The sequence below is a fragment of the Gouania willdenowi genome, unplaced genomic scaffold, assembly GCF_900634775.1.
Source record: "Gouania willdenowi unplaced genomic scaffold, fGouWil2.1 scaffold_63_arrow_ctg1, whole genome shotgun sequence".
In the NCBI taxonomy this organism is placed as follows: domain Eukaryota; kingdom Metazoa; phylum Chordata; class Actinopteri; order Blenniiformes; family Gobiesocidae; genus Gouania; species Gouania willdenowi.
Genome location: NW_021145228.1, coordinates 390,871 through 415,793, shown reverse-complemented (window position 1 = coordinate 415,793; position 24,923 = coordinate 390,871). Strand labels below are relative to the sequence as shown.

The window sequence follows — 24,923 nt, the reverse complement described above, 5'->3', positions numbered from 1 at the left end:
TTAATGCTACGCTAATGCTAACGCTAGAATAATGTTTACGCTGATTGTTAATGCTAAGCTAATGTTAGGTTAATGATATAGCTAACACCAGGCTATTGCTAACACCTAGCTAATGCTAACGTTAGGCTAATACTAATGCTAAGTGATTGCTAATGCTAATGCAGTGCCAGCACCTGCATCATCACTTGCATTTTCTTCAGGAAATGCAAATATTCTAGTTTTCATTGTTTAGTAGTGAATATGTTGTTTTCTTTTCCCTGGGATCCTCAGCATTAACTCCTCTTCTTCATGGTTAGCCTTAGCACTGATCATTTTATACTCCGTTCATTTTCTTCCCTTTTTGTGTGAATGCAGTTTTTAATGGTTTATAAAAGCTTTAGTAATAAAGTCACTTATGAAATGGGACCATGTTAACACACAGGCCTCAGTGCCTTGTGTTATATTTTGTTGGGTGAAAGTCCAAAGGTGGCGTTGTCCTCCATCTTTGTCCACATACTGGTGCCACACTGTAAACTGGTGACGGACCATGTCATTGTGATACACAAAGGAAAAGACGAGCACAGCATAGCACAAAGACACAGAAAATAACTACTCAAATGTAAACATATAATGGACCTTTCCCTTAGAGAAAACTCTACATCACGTGTCAAACTCAAGGATCAGGGGCCAAATCCGGCCCCTCAGTGCATCCAATTTGGCCCCCAGGAGAAAATGAGGTCACACTTAACTTGAAGTTTTATACATAAAGGCTGACATTATGCTGTTATTATTATGACTAGAGATGCACCAATCAGCTTTTTTCACCTCCGATGCCAATATCTGGTGTTTCCTATTGGCCGATATCGATTCAATACATAAAAAAAGCACTGAATTACCCAACAAATGGTTTGTTTCATTGAGTGGAAAAGACTGGGATCCTTCTTTCATGCATCATAATTGACTTAAACGTGTCTTTTGTATTTTTTATAAAACAAATAAACAGATATAAAAGTAGTGGTTACTTGTTTATATAATAACTCTGCAACAGTACAATATTCTGTAACTAATAGTTTCTCTAGCTTGGTCAAGTAACATGTAAAACCTAACAAATTTAACTGTTTCAGTCAGTGCAATTAACAATGTAAAATTAAATAAAAAATAAATAATAAAGGCACTAAAATTGAGATATAAAAAAAACAGCTTAACTAGCTTAGTTGGTAGACATTAAAAATAAACAGATCTTCTCTTTAAAATGGTTTAGTGAAAAACAGCTTCTCCAGCTTAGTAAATAAAGAATATACAATCTGACTCCTAATACCACTGGTTCAGTCAGTGTAATCAACAATAAACATAAATCAGCTCTTAAAAATGATTTAGTGCAATTTCAAATGTAAAAATACATTTAAAAAAAGCATAGCTGGTGTGTGACCGGAAGTTTGTAGTATTTAGCGTGAGCATCACACTGTGTAGCATTTAGCGTTAGCATCACAGTGTGTAGTATTTAACGTTAGCATCACAGTTTGTAGAATTCAGCGTCAGCATCACAGTTTGTAGAATTTAGCATTAGCATCACACTGTGTAGCATTTAGCGTTACCATCACACTGTGTAGCATTTAGCATTAGCATCACAGTTTGTAGAATTTAGCATTAACATCACAATTTGTAGAATTTAGGGTTATCATCACAGTGTGTAGCATTTAGCATTAGCATCACACTGTGTAGCATTTAGCGTTAGCATCACACTGTGTAGCATTTAGCGTTAGCATCACAGTGTGTAGCATTTAGCGTTAGCATCACAGTGTGTAACAATTAGCGTTAGCATTACACTGTGTAGCATTTAGCGTTAGCATCACACTGTGTAGCATTTAGCGTTTGCATCACAGTGTGTAGCATTTAGCGTTTGCATCACAGTGTGTAGCATTTAGCATTAGCATTACAGTGTGTAACATTTAGCGTTAGCATCACAGTGTGTAGCACTTAGTGTTAGCATTACACTGTCTAACATTAGCATCACAGTTTTTTTAATTTAGCGTTTGCATCACAGTGTGGCATTTTGCATTAGCATCACAGTGTGTAGAATTTAGCGTTAGCATCACATTGTGTAGCATTTAGCGTTAGCATCACAGTGTGTAGCATCACAGTGTGTAGCATTTAGCGTTAGCATCACAGTGTGTAGCATTTAGCGTTAGCATCACAGTGTGTAGCATTTAGCGTTAACATCACAGTGTGTAGCATTTAACGTTAGCATCACAGTGTGTAGCATTTAACGTTAGCATCACAGTGTGTAGCACTAACTCTCATCCAGTCAGTGTGCTGTTGAAGTGTGTGTGTGTGTGTGTGTGTGTGAGACTACATCTCCACACCTACAGAGTTGATACATGACATTGTAAAGTAAAACTGATATTTAATTTTTTCATTTTCAAACATGTGAAACCCCTCACACACAAAAAACAACCACAAAAACATAAAAAAACTCATAAACTAAAAAATAAATAAATGAAAACTCATCCACTGTTAAAAGAGGAGTGAAACTTTATAGTGAATAACTCCATAGGAATGTGTATGAACTGTGTATGAATGATGTTGGTGGTCAGAGTTGCCGTAGGCACCAAATGGTAGCCACACTTCTGTCAGTCTGCCCCAGGGCACCTGTGGCTACAATGTAGCTTACCACCAGTAGTATGACTGGTGTGAATGAATAATTGTTTCTGTTCATGCTTTGACTCTATTATTATCATTATATAAAGAGATAAAAATAAGTAAATATATATGTCTATGAATGTTCACCAGATCCACTAACTGTAAAAGTGAAAGTTAATCTTGATGGTGGCGCTAGAGAACAGGTTAATGTTTCATTATCAAGGTTTATTATTTATGGATTCAACAAATAAACAAAGTGTCTGACACTAAGGCCCTATGCTACTAATCTAGATTATTATATCCTCAGTTAATCTGTTAGCTTCAACTAACCAAACACTCCCTGTCAGAGAGAAGCTGTCCTACGAAGGTCGATAACAACACGCTAATTATAGCCAAGTGTTTTCAGCCTGGGTACGTGCACGTTCACATGAAAGGGGTGGAGCTTGCAGCATCTGACCAATCACTACAATGGAGAAAACTGGCAGAGTGTCTTTCCAGGAGGAACATCTTATGATCTTATACTTACTGTATGAAAGGAGCTTCTTTTTATAAATAACATTTTATTGATTGATTGATTAAATAAATATCATGAATTTATATCCATGATGACTGTGAATAGCAACAGTAGTGCAGCGCACCAGGAGGCGGAGCTTTTATACTCCTTCAGATCTGATCCACTTCATAATCTGGTCTGACCAGGTCAGGTGTTACTGAAGTTTAAAATGATGAATAATTAAAATCCATAATTCAAACCAAAAACAACACAGTTGTTACAGAAAAGGTAGGAATGAAAGAACCCAGACAGGAAGCTGTTAATGTGTAAAAGTGTGAGATTATTTATGATATTAATCCATTAGATGGAATATCACATTTAATGGATTAATATCATGAATAATCTCATGCTTTTACACATTCACAGTCAGCTGATGAAGCCTGTGTCTAGATCTGTATGTGTGGACGAGTGAGGTCATAAATTAATTCATTCATTGAATTAATATATGACTTCACCCGTCTGTGCATATGATCTGTTATACTGACTGTAGATCAGTCTATCTGATATAAATCTATATGTTTACTAAATGATGTCATCAGTAAATGAAAGGATTGCATCAATATTCTGACTTTATCACTCACTAAGATCCGAGACAGAGGAAAAACCTGGTGCTGAGCAGGCAAGCCGTTCAGCATAAGTTGCCATGGTGATTTAGCTCTGTAAGACGTTAGCTTTGTAGTCCAGGACACACTGATTAAATCCTGGAAGTTAGCGTTAGATAAGAGGTAATCTAGATTAGTAACATACCCCATAAAACTCAATATCGTCCATCTGCGGCCAAAAATGGGCGTTTCCGTTTATCACGGGAACACCCCCTATCTGAAACAAGAATGCCCACCGCTTCTTCTTCGGCTGCTAGATGTGTAAAGAAAACAAGGTGGTGACACCTCCTGTCATAATATATCAGAGGAAATAAACATATAGCGTTTGCATCACAGTGTGGCATTTTGCATTAGCATCACAGTGTGTAGCATTTAGCGTTAGCATCACAGTGTGTAGCATTTAGCGTTAGCATCACAGTGTGTAGCATTTAACGTTAGCATCACAGTGTGTAGCATTTAGCGTTAGCATCACAATGTGTAGCACTAACTCTCATCCAGTCAGTGTGCTGATAAACTTCAGAGTTCCAGATATTTTTTTTGAAACTCAAAGCTTTGACATCTTTTATCTTCTATAATGTGTTTGCACTCTTTACCATGATACTCAGGTAGCGCTGTCTGTCTCACACTCATATCTTCAGCTCATCATCTCATGACGTGATCAGAGGTGAGACCACGTCAGAGCTCAGCACTCACACCTCTGTACATCAGTGTTACACTGTGTGTGTGTGTGTGTGTGTGTGTGTGTGCGCGTGTGCGTGTGCGTGCATGCGTGCGTGTGCGTGTGCGTGTGCGTGTGCGCAGCTTCAGGTTGGACTGGTTCTACATATTTTATCCAGTGAAGTAATGAGGGTGTGTTAGAGTCTCAGCATGTGACCAAACAAACAGTAAAAACTACTCATGTTGGTGGTTAAAGTTACCAACAAATGGTTTATCAGGTTATCAGTGAAGCTGTGCTTAAAAACAAGGTACGTTATGTTATGAATGAAAAAATATAATAGTTTTGGTAACACTTTAGATTAGGGAACATCTATTAACCATTAATTAGTTGCTTATTAGCATTAGTAACATATTGGTTCTTAATTAGTCACATTAAGTACTTATTAAGTACATATAATGCCTTATTCTTATTAATGCCTTATTATACACTTAATGGCAGTCTCACAGTCCAAACATGGTAGCATGTTGAGATCATAATTCATATACAACAACTTCCTTACTTACTACTAATAAGTAATAATTATGAGTTTATTGAGGGAAAACTCTTATTTAATGGCTTACTGGTTGTATATTAAGGCCATGTAGAATAAGGCATTAATAAGTATTTAATAATGACTAATTAAGAGTCAGTATGTTTAGTAATTGGAATGCTAACAAGCAACTAATTAATGGTTAGTAGGTGTTCCCTAAACTAAAGTTTTACCATTTGATTTATTTAGATCTTAATTTTATATAAATTACTATAAAATGACAAAACAACAAAAGTGTAAAAAATTATTACAACGTTGCTGAAAACTGAACGTAGTGGGCACCATCGCTCCGTAGGGGAGCTAAACTACAACGTTGGGGGTCCCTACGCTCAACAGCACTAGAGAGAACCCTGGAAATGTTACTTTTTTTCCACAAAATATTGTAAACAGAACTTTACAAATACTACTGTAAGGTTTTTTTCTGTCCTTTCTATTCATATCATTGAATTGAACAGATCTGAGGACAGATTACAACAATAATACTTTTTCTCAGTGTAGTTTATTCTTAGAGTTAGGGTTAGATTAGAGTTAAATTATATGTAATGTATGAGACTTGTGAGTGTTTGATGAATAGTTTGTTGAACTCAGCACTAAACATTAAATTCAAATGAAGATTGGTAGCAGCGGTGCTGTTGGATGCTGTTGGATGTCACGTTCAACACTGCAGACGCTCCAGGTGCAGGTGATCAGTGATGGAGGTGTAGAACTGATCACCTCCTGATAATGTGATAGTGTTGATGGGTTTAGTTCCTCCTGCTCTGCTCTGTGACTGATCAGCCTTTCTGGGAGCCAATGACCTCAGGTTGGTTAGGGGGGTCATTAGCCCCAGCTTCAGTACGTAACCGTATCCCTCTATGACCCATAGAGATGTTGTAATAAATCATCAGAGGTTGATCAATCATTTCTAATCATTGTAACACTCACCAATGGAGGCTCAGACAGCAGCTGGATGTGCACTGGGATGGCTTTAGTGCACGTTGTCTGTCGCTCCAACATTTACAATCACAGCATTAATCGGTAATTCATTCTGTGTGTCTGTACTCACATCTGTATGTGTGTCATCAAACCAGAACATTCTATTGGCTGTCTCTGTACATGTGACTTTTGGAACACATTTGGAAAATAGCCAACTTTTAACTCGTAACTCCTGTAATTCCACTAGAAACCAGCAGTTGTCACTGGTACCAAGTGACTGACCCTCCAACTGGAGGCATATATTTATATACCTATGTCATATAACATAATATAACTTATAACATATCACTTATTAATAAAATGCGTTTATAACCAAACCACCTCCAACAAGACAGAAGAAGAAGAAGGAGGAAACTACCACTAAATAAATCAGAAAAAGAAGAACAGGGGAAATGAACACTGTGTACATGCACCAATACATGTGTGTGTGTGTGTGTGTGTATCCAGTGAAGTAATGAGGGTGTGTTATAGTCCCAACACACACACACACACACACACACACACACACACACACACACACACACACACACACACACAAACAAAAGAACACAAACAAGTAAATACAAGTTAATTTAAATAAAGATCTTAGTAACAGGTTAAAAATACATATTATTAATATTATTAGATTAAAGGCATTGCACTAATAGCTTTAACCAAAATAAAAACAACAATAATTGAACTTAAACAGCTGCAGCTTGAAGACTTTAGTATAAACTGTAACTTTGATACTAAATAGAAACATTTAAAGTGGCTCTTGTGATAATTTAGCTCATCAAGTATTATTATTATTATTAGTATTATTATTAATACTAAAATATTTTACTATTCACATTTATATTTTGTGAAAAGATCCAAAACTTCCAGATTTAACATTAAATAAAAAAAATATCAGTAATGAACACACATCAACATCAAGCTAATCCTAATTGTATGAAACACAAACTGTGATGTCACTATGTACATTTGCATTAAAATACACAGTTACCTTAAAATGACGTTAAACTACAATGAAATAAATTAATAGACCACTGTTGCCATGCGATCAGCGTCTTTTTGTTAAGCTAGTTATTTATTTGATCTGTTTCTGTTTAGTGCTAGCTGCTAACAGCTAATGCTCTGCAAGCTGCTAACAGCTAACGCTCTGCTAGCTGTTAACAGCTAACTCTCTTGAAGTGTATCAAAGTATTTAACATCCTGATATTTTATACATCACAGCAAAGAGCTTAGAGGCCTTCATTTTTGAGTCAGTGTACCACTGAGATATATTTAAACTTGGGGGTCAAACAACAAGCTCCCTGTTTCACTGATTGATAGGTTGTCTTTTTTAGACATTTAAACCCCACTTTAATTCCAGGATGACCCCACATGGGGTCCTGACCCTAAGGTTGAAAAAAAAACACAATAACCTAATGACTCCATATCTATTGCTTATATTTTATAAATCTGTTCTACTATATTTTTATGGTTTATTGAATATTGTGTTTGTGACATATTTTTGCTACAATTTAAGGAGCAGCTGGTATTTTTTTTAATTTTTTTTGTTTTGTTTTTTTGGGGGGGGTATTACTAACACACAGACAAAGCAAACCTGTACAAAGGTTAATAAAAGGTAAATATAGAATAATTAGAATCATGGGGACACGCTGGCTATACCTATTTACTCCTGCTCCAAGTCACATCTACAGTTCAGACTGTAGCAGCACATGTGGGTCGTACCATTAGCACTGTTTTAAAGGGTGCAGCATTAATAATTGTGTAAAACTGTGATTAACAACCAGCTTATTTTCACACAGGGCCCTTTTCATTCACATATAAACAATCTAAAAAGGTTTAAAATGCATCTTTGTACATATATATAGACTTCTGAACCCCTCGCCCTGCCTTAGGCCCTTGGTACTCAGTACCCTTTATCCCCCCAGTCCAATGCCCCTGGTGAAAAGAATGATATTTGATTTGATTTGATTTCAAACATGAACACAACAGCAATCTGTATCTCATAATGAAAAAAATAATGACAATAATATTAATAGTAATAAAAAATGAAAATAAATCAACCAAATCAAAGAGAACAAATGGTATAAAAATCCTGCTGGTGAAGCCTGTACATGTTCTAAAATCAATCAATCAATCAATCTTTTATTTGTATAGCGCCAAATCATAACCAATGGTATCTCAAGACACTTTACAGTAGAGCAGTCTTAAGGACGGACTCTTCATTTTATGGATACACACATATGCATATATACGTATATACACATACATATGAATCCCACACCCAACATGAATTCATCATGGCGGCAAGGAAAACCTTCTGTTAAGCAGCAGGAAACTTGTGTGGATCCCATTCCTATGATGAACAGCCATCCACGTTATGCTGTGTTGGGTGTGTGCAGAGGAAAAGGTGGAGACAGAGTTGTTGAGACTCTGTAACTCCACACTAAGGATCCCACGGACGTGGGCGTGGAGGACTCCGCCTCTGTAACATGGTCTCATTCATGAGATGTCATAACAGTGACTGTGCCATGTTTTCTGATAGTAGAGATGCTCCCTCCAAAGTAGGATGGATTCCATCTCTTCCTATCAGGTTCGGTTTTCCCCAGAAGGATCTCCAATTATCAATGAAGCCCACCTCGTTTTCTGGACACCACCTCGATAGCCAGCGGTTAAATGATCACATGCGGCTATACATGTCATCACTGGTCAGATTTGGTAAGGGACCAGAGAAAATTACGGAGTCCGACATTGTTTTAGCATAAGCACAAACTGATTCAATGTTCACTTTGGTTGCTTCCAACTGACGACGTCGGGAGTCATTAGTGCCAACATGGAGGACTATCCTATCAAACTTACGGTTACTCTTTGCCAGCAACTTTAGATTTGATTCTATGTCGCCCGCTCTGGCCCCTGGGATGCACCTCACGATGCCCACTGACTTCACAAGCTTCACGTTTCTCACTATGGAGTCGCCAATTATCAGAGTTTGTTCCCCGGTGAGTGTGTTGTCCTCACAGAGGGGGGAGAACCTGTTTGAGACGTGAACATGGTGGTGTCCCGAGCGGCTTTTTGACCTTCGACTATGCTTACCACGGACAGTAACCCAATCATTGCTTGCCGGGGGGGAGGCTAAGCTAGAGCTAGCACGGTCCGCACCGGCTAGGTCCTGCTTGCTAGCTTCGGTTTTGGTATCAGGGGTGCGGAACCGCTTCTCCAGATTGTTGATCCTCGCCTCCATATCTAACAGTACGCTACACTTTATGCAACTACCGTTGTCCCTAAAGGAGGATGAGGAGTAACTAAACATCTGACACACCGGGCAGGAGAGCAGAGGGGAGGAGAGAGAAGCCATAGGTGCTCAATTTAAGCTAAGCTAAGCTAAGGACAAAAGGAAGTTTAAAGGAGATTACACTGCCTATAAGCGGCGAGATTGCTTTTTACTTATCCTTCCTACGTTTAACTGTACGGTAAAAAATTAAAACAAGTGTTTTCAAGGCTAAAATATCAATGACAACAAGTTTGATTAGAGTTAGCAGAACACAGTAGTAGAGCGCTGCAAGCAGCGGTAGAGCGTAAACAGGAAATGATCAATACGTCACCACGTCAGCACGTCACCAGCCACCAGCTAGTGACGTGCTGACGTGTAGGAGTAGGAGGAAGTATATAATTATATGATCCTACCACATGTAATATCTAGTACTATACATATCATCTTCTTATAATATACACCTATTTACACTATAAATATACAGTATATACAGTATATACACATAACTCATTGATATATATATCTATATCATTATACAATAAATGTGATCAACTATACATTCATCTGTCCACACATACACACGTATATACACACACACACATATATATATATATATATATATATATATATATATATATATATATATATATATATATACATATATATATATATATATATATATATAAATATATAAATATACACACATACGTACACAGACACCTACACAATAGATTGAGAGAAGAGAGGGAAAACGAGAGAGAAAAAAGAGAATTAAATAAAAATACATTAATTCATTAATAAATAAAAAAACATTATAAATAAAAGGAAGGCGAATCAATGATAGTTTCAACCTGGAGCCCAGCACCCAGGCCCACCCACAGGTCTCCTCTATACCTCCTTTTTCTGTTTTGTTTCAAATCAACTAAAGAATATTTTAGAAGTAAATATACATTTTATTTTGTGGAGAAAGATTAATTTACCTGACATATATCTATTTTAATTCAACATGCCAGCTAAATATTTATGCTTGATATGTGGCAAGAAATTAGCAATTAGCATGTGTTGACTGACATTATGTGTTATCAAATTCAAGATATTTTTTTTTGTAGCCCTTCAGATATGTTGTATTAAATAATATTCTTTACATAACATTATTCAATATAATTTTAACTGTATAACATTTTATACACTATGCAGGGCCGTGCAGAGACCTTTGGAGGGGCAGGTGCTCAAAGTTAAAAAGGGGCACATGGAGCACTATTGATAATAGCAAATGACAACATTTAAAGTGTTGCTAAGCAACAGAGGCAATAATCATAATAACCAGAATCATAAACAATGACAACAAGGGAAATTGTGAGATAAAAAGAATAAAATGAATGGTTGTAAATGTACTAATATGTGCTTGTGTGAGGTTTAGTGGATAGTAAAGGAGGTGTAGTGGTGATGTGGTTGGTACTCAGAGAAAAAAACCTACAAATACTCATGGATAAAAGAATAAAGGATCATAAACAGGATATTTAAGGTACAGCTCAGAGGGATTAGGTGTGTGAGAAATCTATGAATGAGAACCAAATGGAGGGTGTTTGGGGGTGGGGAGGTGATCTGGCAGAAGGTTCTTCCAGTGTTTGATGTGTTTGAACTTTTTACATTTCCAGTTAATGAGGATAGTATATATATAGATATATGTAAAACACTGTTTATAACCTTTTCCTCTTTTATAACACTTAGAACATAATTGTACATTTTGTTATATATACAGTATATATATATATATATATATATATAGTGTGTGTGTGTGTGTGTGTGTGTGTGTGTGTGTGTGTGTGTGTGTGTGTGTGTGTGTGTGTGTGTGTAGGTGTGTCTCTGCTATGGATCAGGACACGGTGCAGGAACAACATGAGATCCAGGCTGAAGATCAGAGGTGAGACCACGTCAGAGCTCAGCACTCACACCTCTGTACATCAGTGTTACACTGTGTGTGTGTGTGTGTATGTGTGTGTTCAAGGACCAGGAAGCAGCTCATACCTGGACCTGGACCTGGACCCACCCTCCTTTGGAAGTAACGAGTCCATGGACAGACACCTTGACTTCAAAGGTGGTCCATCTACTGACCCACAGTGAGTCCACATAAAGAAGGTTGCTGGTTGTCTTCCTGATGGTCCAGGGGCCTCATTTATTGATCCGTTCATAAAACTGGTTCTAAATACGTTCAGACCAATGAAATGTAGAATGTGCACCAGAACAAAAAGAATCAGTATTTATGAAGCGTGTGGACAGAGGTCGTACACACAGCAGTGTTGATTCATCTCTCAGTCCATGTGGACTAAAGTGTCAATCACTTTTCTTTGTTTTCACACTAAATACACTCACCATCTATTTCCTCAGTCACTAGTTATTATTATTAATAATTATACATTATTATAATTAGTTCACCACCTGATAAACACTAAACTTTTACAGCACATTTTTCAAACACTAACACACTTTAGGACCAATGCTTGTTAACAATATAAAATAAAGTGTATTAATCTCTGATCAATGAATGGATCATATACTGTGTGGTAAACAGAGGAGATAAACACGTATATTTATATAAACATATTATTACTGATGGTTTAAACACATGGAGACTGTGATCATCTCAATAAAAAGTACAGGATACTTTACAGTTTTTTATTGATAACAATCATTGGTGGAAAGTGAAGTCACATGATCTAAACTCTAACACATGTCCATCTGTCCAAAGCACAAATGTTGTTAATTACTGTAAATGACTGATTTAGTCTTTATTACATCATATACAATCATTTAGAACCATCAAAGATCTTATTTTATAATCAAACCTGACATAAATCATTCAAAGTTAAAGATCAGATGTATTTAATGTAATGCTCTTTGTTGTTAGTATTGTGTAGTTCAGTGTGTGTTTCTATGGTAACACTATGTGTTAGTGTTGTGGTTCAATGAGCTTCTGTTGAGACGTGTATGAAGTGTTTAGTTGATGATGAGATTAACTGTTGATCTGAGATCATGATGGACATGTGTTAGAGTTTAGATCATGTGACTTCACTTTCTACCAATAATTGTTAGCAATAAGACACGCCTCCAATTGACCATATATGGTAGCAGCATCACTTTAAGAATGAGTGAACAGTGGATTCTGACACGACCAAAGCTGTGTGTGTGTGTGTGTGTGTGTGTGTGTGTGTGTGTGTGTGTGTGTGTGTGTGTGTGTGTGTGTGTGTGTGTGTGTGTTAGAGTCCCAGCATGTAACAGACAAATGGTAAAAACTACTCATGTTGGTGGTTAAAGTTACCAGCAAATGGTTTATCAGGTTATCAGTAAACCTGTGCTTAAAAACAATTTGAATTTGAGTTTTATTTTGATAGTCTTAGAATAACAAAGCAGAACAAACACTCAATTGTGTAATTCTTCAGCTGAAAGTGTGTAGGTTGAAGCAAAGCTTATATATACAGTAGCTACCCTATCACAATAAAACTAAACAAGGTTCTCTACTAGGGATGTAACGATTCACTCAACTCCCGATACGATTCGATTCGCGATACTGGGTTCACGATACGATTCTCTCGCGATTTATTTTACAAAATGGGACTAGACAAATTTTTTTATTGGGAAAAAAACTAGAAAATACTATAATATTTTCATTTTATTTTTCATTGTCAAAAGAATTCCTTGATAAACAATTCAAAACAATGCAATTTAACTAAAAATAAATCTTGAATGAAATAAATAAAGGAATAATACAAATGAAAATGAAGCCTATTTATTTAAATTATGGTTCTATAAGAAAACAGTGCAAAACTGCATAATAGTTCTTTTTCTTTTAAAAGTGCAACTGAAAATGTATTTTGTGCCTTAACAATTGGACTTTAAAAAAAAAAAAAAACGTGATTACACTGATTTACGTCATATTTGTTTGGACCAGCAGAGGACGCTGTTAACACAGTGGTCGGTTGACATGCAGATATCTTGCAGTGAAGAAGAGAAGCTTTGCTAGCAGACAGAACTAATAGAAAAACATGACTTTTACAGATAGTCAAGTAATATTACAGATATTATTTCGGTGCTAAAGGGGTAATGAATCATTTATTAACATATTTTAGAGTAGAAGGCGGCCAGAAAGAAAGTATTAGCAGACTCCGCCCGCCGCCTACACTTGTGGATAGCTGGTTAAAAAAAGTACTACGATTCAATTTTCAGAAAATCGATATCAACCGTGATACCTATGAATCAATTTTTAACTGCCTTACGGTTAATCGTTACATCCCTATTCTCTACATAATATCACACACACAAAACAATATTTTACTTATATTACTATTTTCACAATAAACATTCAATATATATTCTGCACAAATTTTATATATGTAGTTTATACATTCACATCAAACATATATACTGTACATACATACACGGATGTATATGACATGTACATCATATTAATATGAAACTATTTTATATTTATGACACAAATGTCATCAAATACATTTAGAGTGGCAATATATAGTGGTTAGCACGTCCGCCTCACAGCAAGAAGGTTCTGGGTTCAAGCCCTGGGGTGGACACCTGGGTCCTTTCTGTGTAGAGTTTGCATGTTCTCCATGTGCTGCGTGGGTTTCCTCCAGGTACTCCGGCTTCCTCCCACAATCCAAAAACATGACTGTAAGGTTGATTGGAGTCTCTAAATTGGATGAAAATGGATGGATGGATGTACATATTATATATTAATGCTGTCCTAGGTAAAATAATTGTTCTTCTTTCTTTATACTTACTAACGATATATGATTTCAAAAGCTTTTTAAACTGGTTTATGTTGGTGCTTTGTTTTATTTCATCCTTTAGACAGTTCCATAATTTAACCCCTGATATTGTTATACTCATCTTTTTCAATGTTGTCCTAGCATATTGTATATTTAGATGTAGTTTTACTCTTAAATTATTTTCCCCTTCTCTCTCTAAAAATCTTTTCTCAACCCTTTTGGAAGTAAACCTTTACTTGTTTTATAAATCATTTGGACAGTTTAGAGTTTGATGAGATCTGGTGTTTTTAACAATAATCCGTGTGTGTTCTCTGTATCCTGTGTTATGTATCAGTCTGATGGATCTTTTTTACATTGTGAATAACGGTTGGATCTTTGTCATGTATGTATTTCCTCAAACTTCAAGATAGTAAATTAAATATGGTAAAACAAGTGTATAATAGAGTGTGCAATGCTTTTTTTTATTAAGAATGAGCCTTGTTTTGCCCAGAACAGCAATATAAATACTCCTCACCGTCTTCCCTTTAATGTATTTAATGTGTGACTTCTAGTAGATCCCGTGGTCCAAGATCACACCAAAAAATGTGACTTTGTTCACTCTTTCTATGTTAATATTGTCTATATTTACTTTTACATCTTTATTTTATTTTTTTCTGATTTCCAAATAACATAAAATTAGTTTTTTAGGTTTAATGGTTATTTATTATTTTTTTAGTTTACACATCTCCATAGCGACCATCCTCAAGAGCTGCCATCAGTCCACATCAGTACAAAGCATATTGGTACCATCTGCAAATAACACATATTTTAGTTTTTCACTTACTTTACAAATTACATTCATATACATTATGAAAAATTTTTTCCCCAAAACTGACCCCTGTGGTACCCCAGATTTAATATTTAAACAACCTGATTTGGTCTGTCATATCTGTACAAATTGTTTTCTGTTGCATAAATTACTGTTTATCCAGTCCAAAACATTACATTACATTACCCCTTTTCCTTTTTTCTTATAAGTATATTGTAGTAAACTGTATCAAACGCCTTAAGATCTGAGAACACTCAATACCAGGTTATTTTTTTATTAAATCTGTTAGTGCTTGTGCTGTTGATCAATTATTCCTGAAACCAAACTACCTATATGTTAATAATTCTTTTTTTTTTTTTTACAAAACCATCAAATCTATTTATAAATATGATAAATTGATAAAGCGTTGCCTCGGCTCCTTGTGACAGTGAGACATATAATAATAATATATTACATCAAAGACGAAACAGGCAAACACATATGACACCAATCCATGTACTGATAGTTCTTTGGTTATTTAGTTTCAATTCTTTATTTATTTATTTTTTAAGTATTATGAAGTTTGTTTCCAATTTGAGGGTCACTTGGTAACAGCAACAACTGCTGGATTTTAACGGTATTGCACAAGTTACAAGTTTAAATATTACAGATTGCATTCTCCAAATGTGTTCCAAAAGTCACATGCACAGAGACAGCCAATAGAATGTCCTGGTTTGATGACACATACATACGGATGTTAATACAGACACAGAATAGATTACATACAGACAACTATGTTTACAAATACTTATTCTACACTCGGATTGAAACACAGACACAGAGATCAAAATACAGACACACAGATTGGATAAAACACACATAAATAGTTTTGTTGCAAAAATAGCCCCAATTCACTGTTCTACCACTAGGTGTTTATATTATATTTAGATTTACACCTGTTTCTACGTTCACACACAACTTTATCAATAACATATTTTGATTTGAATGATCTGTGCTTATCAACATGTAATAAATGAGGCTTCAGGTTCTTCACACTCAAAACTCTGTATGTGTTTGAACCAGAACCGAGCCCAGACTAAGTGGACCTGGACCTGAAACAAGTTGTGTGTCCTTTAGAAGTAACAAGTCCATGGACAGACTCATTGACTTCAAAGGACGACAATCTACTGACCCACAGTAAGTGAACATAAATAAGGTTGTTTGTTTTCTTCCTGATGTTCCAGGTTCTTCACACTCCACACTGATAAAGCATCAGTAAACATGACTCATCAATTTTGATGGACTATGTTTGTTATTTGAAGTGGTGTTGATGTAAATCTCAGCAAACAGTGGAAGGTGAAAGAGAAAAGGCTTTATAGGAATAGTCTCCAGTGTGTAGGTGAGTCTTAGACAGTGTGTGATCTTCAGATTAGTGAAGGATTGAATCCAAATAAATCCTCAGTCCAACAGACTTGTTCTCCTGTTCAGTGGAAACATGCTGAGATGTTCCACACGTGAGCTGAGCTCCAAAGGCTGCTCCACACTCACTGCACTGTGGCTCTGCAGGACATCACCCACTGTTACTGATGTTCACATGATGTTAGCAGAGCTTCCTGTGCTTTCCTCCAGCTGCTCCTCAGCATGTCTGAGTGTCTGTGTCTTCTCCACAGCAGCTTGGAGGGTGTGGATGGTTCCTCTGGAGCTGATCCTGACTCCATCTTTACGGTGTGTACGTCTACAAAGACACTAAACCTGTGTCAGCCTGTGATCAAACTACTGTACACACACACACACACACACACACACACACACACACACACACACACACACACACACACACACACACACACACAGATGATTGCAGCAGGCCTTCACTCATCACCTTTAATGTGTTTGTGTTCCAGCTGCTGGAGGACAACATCATCAGCTTTGTTAAAGCTGAACTCAAGCACATGCAGAAGATTGTGGATGGAGATGATCCAGAGTGCTCAGAGAGTCAGATGGAGGGTGAAGATGAGGAGCAGAGGAGGAGCAGGGAGGCCTTTCTGAACATCACACTGTATTTCCTGAAGAGGATGAAGCAGGAGGAGCTGGCTGAGCGTCTGCAGAGCAGTAAGAGCATGTGAACATCTTCACTGTGAGGAACATCACATGAAAGACACAAAGCTGGCTTTTCTTTTTCAAAGCATGATTCAATCAGTCACATTTAATCTGAGAAACCATCCAGACTGAGAACATCACACACTTTGATCTCCAATGTTCAAACCTGCTCTGACTTCTCCACTCTAACATTAAGTTTGTCTTCATTCAGGAACAAAGGCTCATCAATACAAACATGAGCTGAAGTCCAAGCTGAAGAAGAAATTCCAGTGTGTGTCTGAGGGTGTGGCTAAAGCAGGAAGTCAAACTCTCCTGAAGGAGATCTTCACAGAGCTCTACATCACAGAGGGAGGGGGTGGAGAGGTCAACCAGGAACACGAGGTCATACAGATAGAAACAGCATCCAGGAGATCAGACACAGCAGAAAGAGCCATCACACTAGAAGAGCTCTTTAAAGCCCCTCCTGGAAGACCTCGACCAATCAGGACAGTGATGACAAAGGGCGTGGCTGGCATTGGGAAAACACTCTTAACACACAAGTTCACTGTGGACTGGGCTGAAGACAAAGCCCAGCAGGAGGTCCACTTCACATTCCCACTAACCTTCAGAGAGCTGAACGTGCTGAGGGAGAGGAGCTTCAGCTTGGTGGGACTTGTTGATTACTTCTTCTCTGGAAGCAAAGAAGCAGGAATCTGCAGCTTCCAGGACGTCCTGGTTTTGTTCATCTTGGATGGTCTGGATGAGTGTCGGCTCTCTCTGTACTTCCTCAGCACTCAGACCCTGACAGATGTCTCAGAGTCCACCTCAGTGGAGGTTCTGCTGATAAACCTCATCAGAGGAGAACTGCTTCCATCAGCCCTCCTCTGGATAACCACACGGCCTGCAGCAGCCAATCAGATCCCTCCTGAGCATGTGGACATGGTGACAGAGGTCAGAGGGTTCACTGACCTTCATAAGGAGGAGTACTTCAGGAGGAGGTCCACAGATAAAGAGCAGGTCAGCAGGATCATTTCCCACATCAGGACGTGTCGTAGCCTCCACATCATGTGCCACATCCCGCTCTTCTGCTGGATCACTGCTACAGTTCTGGAGGACATGTTGAAGAGCAGAGAGGAGGGAGAGCTGCCCAGGACTCTGACTCAGATCTACAGCCACTATGTGGTCCTTCAGAACAAAGTCAAGATGGTGAAGTTTGATGGAGGAGCTGCCACAGATTCACACTGGAGTCCACAGAGCAGGAAGATGATGGAGTTTCTGAGAAAACTGGCTTTTGAGCAGCTGCAGAAAGGAAAGCTGATCTTCTATGAGAGTGACCTGACAGAGTGTGGCATGGACCTCAGAGCAGCCTCAGTGTGCTCAGGAGTGTTCACACAGGTCTTCAGAGAGGAGAGCAGCCTGTACCAGGACAAGGTGTTCACCTTCATCCACCTGAGCCTTCAGGAGTTTCTGGCTGCTCTTCATGTCCATCAGACCTTCATCAGCTCTAAAGTCAACCTGCTGAAACATAAACCACAGAAGAAGAAGATGTCTACAACTCAAAAACCAACTCTGAACCTTCTCCACCAGAGTGCTGTGGACGAGGCCTTACAGAGTCCAAACGGACACTTGGACTTGTTCCTCCGCTTTTTGCTGGGTCTTTCACTGCCGACCAATCAGAGGCTCCTACAAGGCCTGCTGACACAAACAGGAAGTGACTCACAGAACAATCAGAAAACAGTTGAATACATCAAGAAGAAGCTGAGTGAGAGTTTGTCCACAGAGAGAAGCATCAACCTGTTCCACTGTCTGAATGAAGTGAATGATCACTCTCTGCTGGAGCAGATCCAACAGTCCATGAGATCAGGACGTCTCTCCACAGAGAAACTGTCTCCTGCTCAGTGGTCAGCTCTGGTCTTCATCTTACTATCATCACAAGAACATCTGGATGTCTTTGACCTGAAGAGATTCTCTCCTTCAGAGGATACTTTTCTGAAGCTGCTCCCAGTGATCAAAGCCTCCAAGAAAGTTGAGTATGTGACTTTAGAACATGTCTTTAATTCTGTCACAGACAAACATCTGTAAGGTTTCTCTGTTTCTTCATCAGGTTGAGTTCCTGTGGTCTCTCAAAGAGAAGCTGTGCAGCTCTGTCCTCAGTCCTCAGCTCTCAGTCCTCCAGTGTGAAACATCTGGACCTGAGTAACAATGATCTGCAGGATTCAGGAGTGAAGCTGCTGTGTGAAGGACTGAAGAGTCTTCAATGTAAACTGGACTCTCTCAGGTCAGTGGATCACATGTTCCATCAACATTGTCCTGTTCCTCGTCTCCTCACTTGTTTCCTGAGTTGTAGATGTTTTTTTCTGAATCCAGTCTGTCAGGTTGTGTCATCACAGAGGTGGGCGGGGCTTCTCTGGCAGCAGCTTTGAGCTCCAACTCCTCCAGTGTGAGAGAGCTGGACCTGAGCTACAACCATCCAGGAGACTCAGCAGTGAAGCTGCTCTCTCAGACACTGAACACTCTGAGGTGAGACACATCACAGCAGCTCATCACATGTTCACATCAATCCCCATCACATGTGTGACAGAGAGCTGTATCAGAGGAATGTGATGAAGGTGTGAGAGGTGGGACACTAAAGGAGGAGGACTGGGACAGGTCAGAGGGATGAAGAACAGAGATAAGAAGGTAGTGAGGAGTGAGGAGAGGCTGATGGAGAACTATGAGGAGCTGATGAAGGAATGAGAGAGAAGATCAGAGGAGGTGGAACCAATCAGTGAGGATTGTGTTCATACAAAAATATAACTATATCTTATGGAATTACATTTAAATCTTTTCTCTGACACAACAAAAGTTAGGGATGAACTGAAATGTAAATTACTGGTCGAAAACCTAAATAACATTACATTTCCAGCTCTAAATGTTACTAACCACTAAAATTAAAACATTGCAATTGTCTAAATTATTACCAATGTTTCAAATAATCAATCAATTAAAAGGTAGGGGAGGGGATTTTTTCCAGAATTTTTTTTTTAAGTTTTTGGTTGAAATTGTCTTAATGTTCTGACATAAATTAAGTTCTTATGTGCTCTGAAAAAGGAACAAAAAAAATCCATCAAGTGTAGCAGCTGTAAACCTGTAAAAACTTTGACCAATAATAAAATTATAAATTAAATTATATAAAAATAATTTTTTTATTAACCAATCAAGTCTTTCTGTCTCCGTGCTGGTTCTCCACCCCTCGCGTGCACAAGCCCACACTAAAAGTGGTGACGAACTTAAAACAGAGTTTTTAGTTACATTTTTGAACCCACCACCCGTAACTTATTATATTTATTAAAAAATAAATAAATCATAAAGTGAAACATAGACTAAATCAAATACTTATCCAATGGTTTCTGTTCTCAGCTGGTGATGTCTGTATCCTGTGAACAAGAAACTACAACATTTATATACATTTCAAAGGTTGATTATGATTTTTTTTTTTAAATAATTCAAGTAATAATTTCTATCTAATTCTATCCATCTCTACTGATATTTATATAGATTACAAGGGAACAGATTTTTGATTGTATTTATGTCTTTATTATCTCTCTAAAGAGTCCTAGTTAAATCTATAGACCACGTACCATGTACAGTTCAGCCCCCCCACCTTTGATTAGACGTTTTAGGTGGTGAGGTTGTTTTTATAACCTCAGGTGATCAGCCATTGTTCTGCATTCTGGGCCAGGGTCTATACAGTATATATGATTCCTCAATATATGAAATAATGTTATCCATGTCTGTTATTAAGATCATTTGTTCATTTACCTTTTAACTCAAAAATATGACTTTTATTCAAGCTACAACTGTAAAGTGTTAGGGAGTGTTACAAAAAAAATAAAGTCAATCAACTCTAATCATCAAAAGATAGAAAACAGTATGAAATCTGTATTTATGATATCCAAAAGTTATTCTAATTGTAAATTCAAAAATATCAACGTATGACCAACAAGAAAAAGTTTTTAGTAATTCCTTAAATAGAAAGATCCTAACCCATCTTAAATTAAAACTATTTAAAGAATTAAACAATAACTGGTATGTATGTATGTATGTGTGTATATGTGTATGTATGTGTGTATGTATATACAGTATGTGTGCAAACAGCTATCCTTCTATCACATGATCACTCACTCAAAGACACGCCCTGGTACATTTTTCACTCACAACATGTTTCTCTCAGACATACATAAAGTGTCATCATCCATCAATCAATCACTCTATGACACGCCCACTGGCACACTCACACTCATAACACGTTTCTCCCATACATACAGCGTGTCATCATCCTTATTCATTCACCCACACATACATACAGTCTGACCCTACATGGGGTCATGGGGTCAGACTGGAATTAAAATGGGGTTTAAACGTCTAGTAATTGGTTAAAAAGTCGGTAAAACTCATTAAGAATTTATTTTAAAAGTTTTTTGAATTATTGTTTTTCAAATACACAATACAAATACAGTAAATATCAAATTTCTGTATCCTGTACTTTAACTTTCTTAAATAAATAAATCTAGTTCATAAAAAAATAGTATATAAATATCAAATCCTGGCTACTCTGTATCTGTAACACACTTTAATAAACATGATCAAAAATTAATTCTAGAAAAAAAATGTCTCTGTAGTCGCTGTACATTTGTGATATTAAAATGGGGTCACGACCTAAAAAAGGTTGGGAACTTCTGGGTTAATGTGAAGACAAAATACAGCTTAGATAATAATACTAGTATAGTTTCCGGGTGAAAAAAAGTGTACATATTGAATATTACAGGAGGGGCCCAACAAGATGGTTTGTACCCAGGGCCCAAAATGTGGTGCTACGCCCCTGGTGCACACTCACCGCCAGGGTCTGTAACGCACAGACATCATCAGTTCTCAGATGAATATATGCACTATTAGCTAAACTTCACAAAAACACTATAACAATGCAATAGATTAGATCAGCTGACATGAACCTGAGTCACTGCACCATCTATGTTTACGTCACGTGACTCCAAAATCCTTTTATGCACACCACAAGGAAATAATCTGACTATTTAAACGTTATTTAACAACTCTCCACATCCATTACACACAGAACACACAATCATAATAACACACTCCATCTCCATCACCACCACCACCTTGTAAAAATACTGTAGTGTGACGTTAAACTGTACGAATAGATATGAAAGTGTACGGTGGCACCATGCTCTTACTTTGAGCTGCAGGGAGGGTTGCCATGGTTACAGGTGTCCAAATGTGGAGGTGTGCTCTGGGGGCGTGGAGATAAAGTCTCTCATGAGGGGACGAATGTCCAGGGAGTTCAGAATCTGTGTGTGGGTGTGCATCAGAGAAAGGTGTGTGAGTCTTTTCTGGGTCATGGTGCTGCGTACACATGTCTTCAAAAGTCAACGTTAACCTGTGTTGATTAGTACTAAAATAATTACATTCAAATACAAAATACACGTAATAGCCTACGTGTGTCAAAATCATTTCCCTAAATATTCATAAGGAATTTATAGATTGTGCTAAATGTTTTTCATAGGTTACATTTAATCGCCTACATTCTGGCCAATAGGGGGTGCTGCAACACCCCCAGCACCCCTACTTCCTGTAACCCTGCTGAATTAAGTCAGTTTTCTTCAGAAAAACTCCATCGTGTTCCAAGCATATGGTTGGTGTTTAGTCTGGAGATGCTGCTGGAGATGGGAGGGCTTTATGGCGCTGTTAGCTAGCAGCTAGCCACATAAAAAGCACTGGGCTAACGGAGGGTCCTGTGAAGTGCAGGTGAAGCCCATCCCAACGTACTCCTCATGGAACTGTCTGGATTTCTGTGCTTCAGCTTTTTTCTTCTGCATCTTTAGCCGAAGGCGCTTTTTGAATTTTATCATTTTAGTTCATGTTATTATCATCATTTTTATCATTATCATTTTTAAAAGAAAATACATGTTTTAAAATCCACATTTTTTTCATGATTTTATTTGTACATTTTCCACACTCAATCTCTCACGCACCCCTGCAGTGCTGTTACTTACCCTAGGGGTTCACGTACCCCATTTGAGAAACACTGATTTAAATGACATTAATATTTCAGTCGAATAAATCTGTTACAGATATAAACGACAAAACTATGAAGCATTAGATTTTACATATTTTATAAATATTCAGTTACTGTTGATAAAACTGACTTAATATACAATATATATATATATATATATATATATATATATATATATATATATATATATATATATATATATATAATAGTGTATATTTTAGTTTTTATTAGTCAGTGAAGATAAAAATATATGTTGATATAGTTTTTGTTAACATGTATTTTTTTTTAAATTAGTCGTAGTTTAGTTATTGTCACTTGAAAAACTTTAATCAACAAAAACTATGATGAAAATGTTTAATCGACTAAATAAACAGTGGAAAGTGCAAACCTCCACCAAGCTCTGAACCTCCTTTTCACAGATATTATCAGTTATCAATGATCAATGATCCTGATCATGGTACCATGATCATTAACACTTTAGAGGCTTGGAACCACATTTATATCCCATTAATAAACATCTAGTAGGTCACAATGTATGGACACACTTTAAAAAAAGAAAATAAATCAATGAAATACACAATCTGGATCTGATCTGGATGAAACTCAGTGGGATTATTGATTAACCACCCAATATAACTGAGTCACATTTTATACAGATCCATCAATTACAAACCCAGATATGAATTTATATGATGATGAGAGATAGGCATTTTTTATCTTTGAAACTGATCAGAATCAGTTTATTGATCAGGAGTCCCTCTGGCAGCTGAAATCTTTCCTCCTTGGTGGAGGTAATAAAGCAGATGAAGTGTACGGCAGAGGTTTGAATCCTGTCAATAATGTGATGATGATGATTATTATTATTATTATTATTATTATTATTATTAATAATAATAAATGAATGTCTTTCTCCCACAGACTGAGTTCCTGTGGTCTCTCAGAGAGAAGCTGTGCAGCTTTGTCCTCAGTCCTCAGCTCTCAGTCCTTCAGTGTGAAACATCTGGACCTGAGTAACAATGATCTGCAGGATTCAGGAGTGAAGCTGCTGTGTGAAGGACTGAAGAGTCCTCACTGTAAACTGGACTCTCTCAGGTCAGTGGGATCACATGTTCCATCAATATTGTCCTGTTCCTCGTCTCCTCACTTGTTTCCTGAGTTGTGGATGTTTTTCTGAATCCAGTCTGTCAGGTTGTGTCATCACAGAGGTGGGCGGGGCTTCTCTGGCAGCAGCTTTGAGCTCCAACTCCTCCAGTGTGAGAGAGCTGGACCTGAGCTACAACCATCCAGGAGACTCAGCAGTGAAGCTGCTCTCTCAGAGACTGAACACTCTGAGGTGAGACACATCACAGCAGCTCATCACATGTTCACATCAATCCCCATCACATGTGTGACAGAGAGCTGTATCAGAGGAATGTGATGAAGGTGTGAGAGGTGGGACACTAAAGGAGGAGGACTGGGACAGGTTAGAGGGATGAATGACAGAGATAAGAAGGTAGTGAGGAGTGAGGAGAGGCTGATGGAGAACTATTAGGAGCTGATGAAGGAATGAGAGAGAAGATCAGAGGAGGTGGAACCAATCAGTGAGGATTGTGTTCATACAAAAATATAAATATATCTTATGAAATTATATTTTAATTTTTTCTCTGTCACAAGTTATCAAGTCAAAAAATTAGGGATGAACCGAAATGTAAATTACTGGTCGAAAACCCAAATAAATGATTGCATTTTTAGCTCTGAATGTTACAAACCACTAAAATTAAAACATTGCAATTGTATAAATGAATACCAATGTTTCAAATAATCAATCGATTAAAGGTAGGGTAGGGGATTTTTTCCAGATACTCTTTTTAAGTTTTTGGTTGAAATTGTCTTAATGTTCTGACATAAATTAAGTTCTTATGTGCTCTGAAAAAGGAACAAAAAAATCCATCAAGTGTAG

The 24,923-nt window shown here is 37.4% G+C and overlaps 1 protein-coding gene across 1 annotated transcript in view; it reads left to right on the top strand.

Moving 5' to 3' along the window:
- Nucleotides 1–11,123: 11,123 nt before the first annotated feature.
- LOC114460774 (NACHT, LRR and PYD domains-containing protein 3-like) overlaps nt 11,124–24,923 on the top strand; it is a 32,016-nt gene continuing 18,216 nt past the window's right edge. Inside the window, exons 1-9 of the mRNA XM_028442661.1 lie at nt 11,124–11,182; nt 11,267–11,378; nt 15,913–16,026; nt 16,500–16,554; nt 16,734–16,941; nt 17,141–18,938; nt 19,013–19,178; nt 23,925–24,076; nt 24,165–24,317. Of these exons, the coding sequence (XP_028298462.1) occupies nt 11,158–11,182; nt 11,267–11,378; nt 15,913–16,026; nt 16,500–16,554; nt 16,734–16,941; nt 17,141–18,938; nt 19,013–19,178; nt 23,925–24,076; nt 24,165–24,317 (2,783 nt within the window). The 5' untranslated portion in view covers nt 11,124–11,157. The remainder of the gene's footprint in view (nt 11,183–11,266; nt 11,379–15,912; nt 16,027–16,499; nt 16,555–16,733; nt 16,942–17,140; nt 18,939–19,012; nt 19,179–23,924; nt 24,077–24,164; nt 24,318–24,923) is intronic.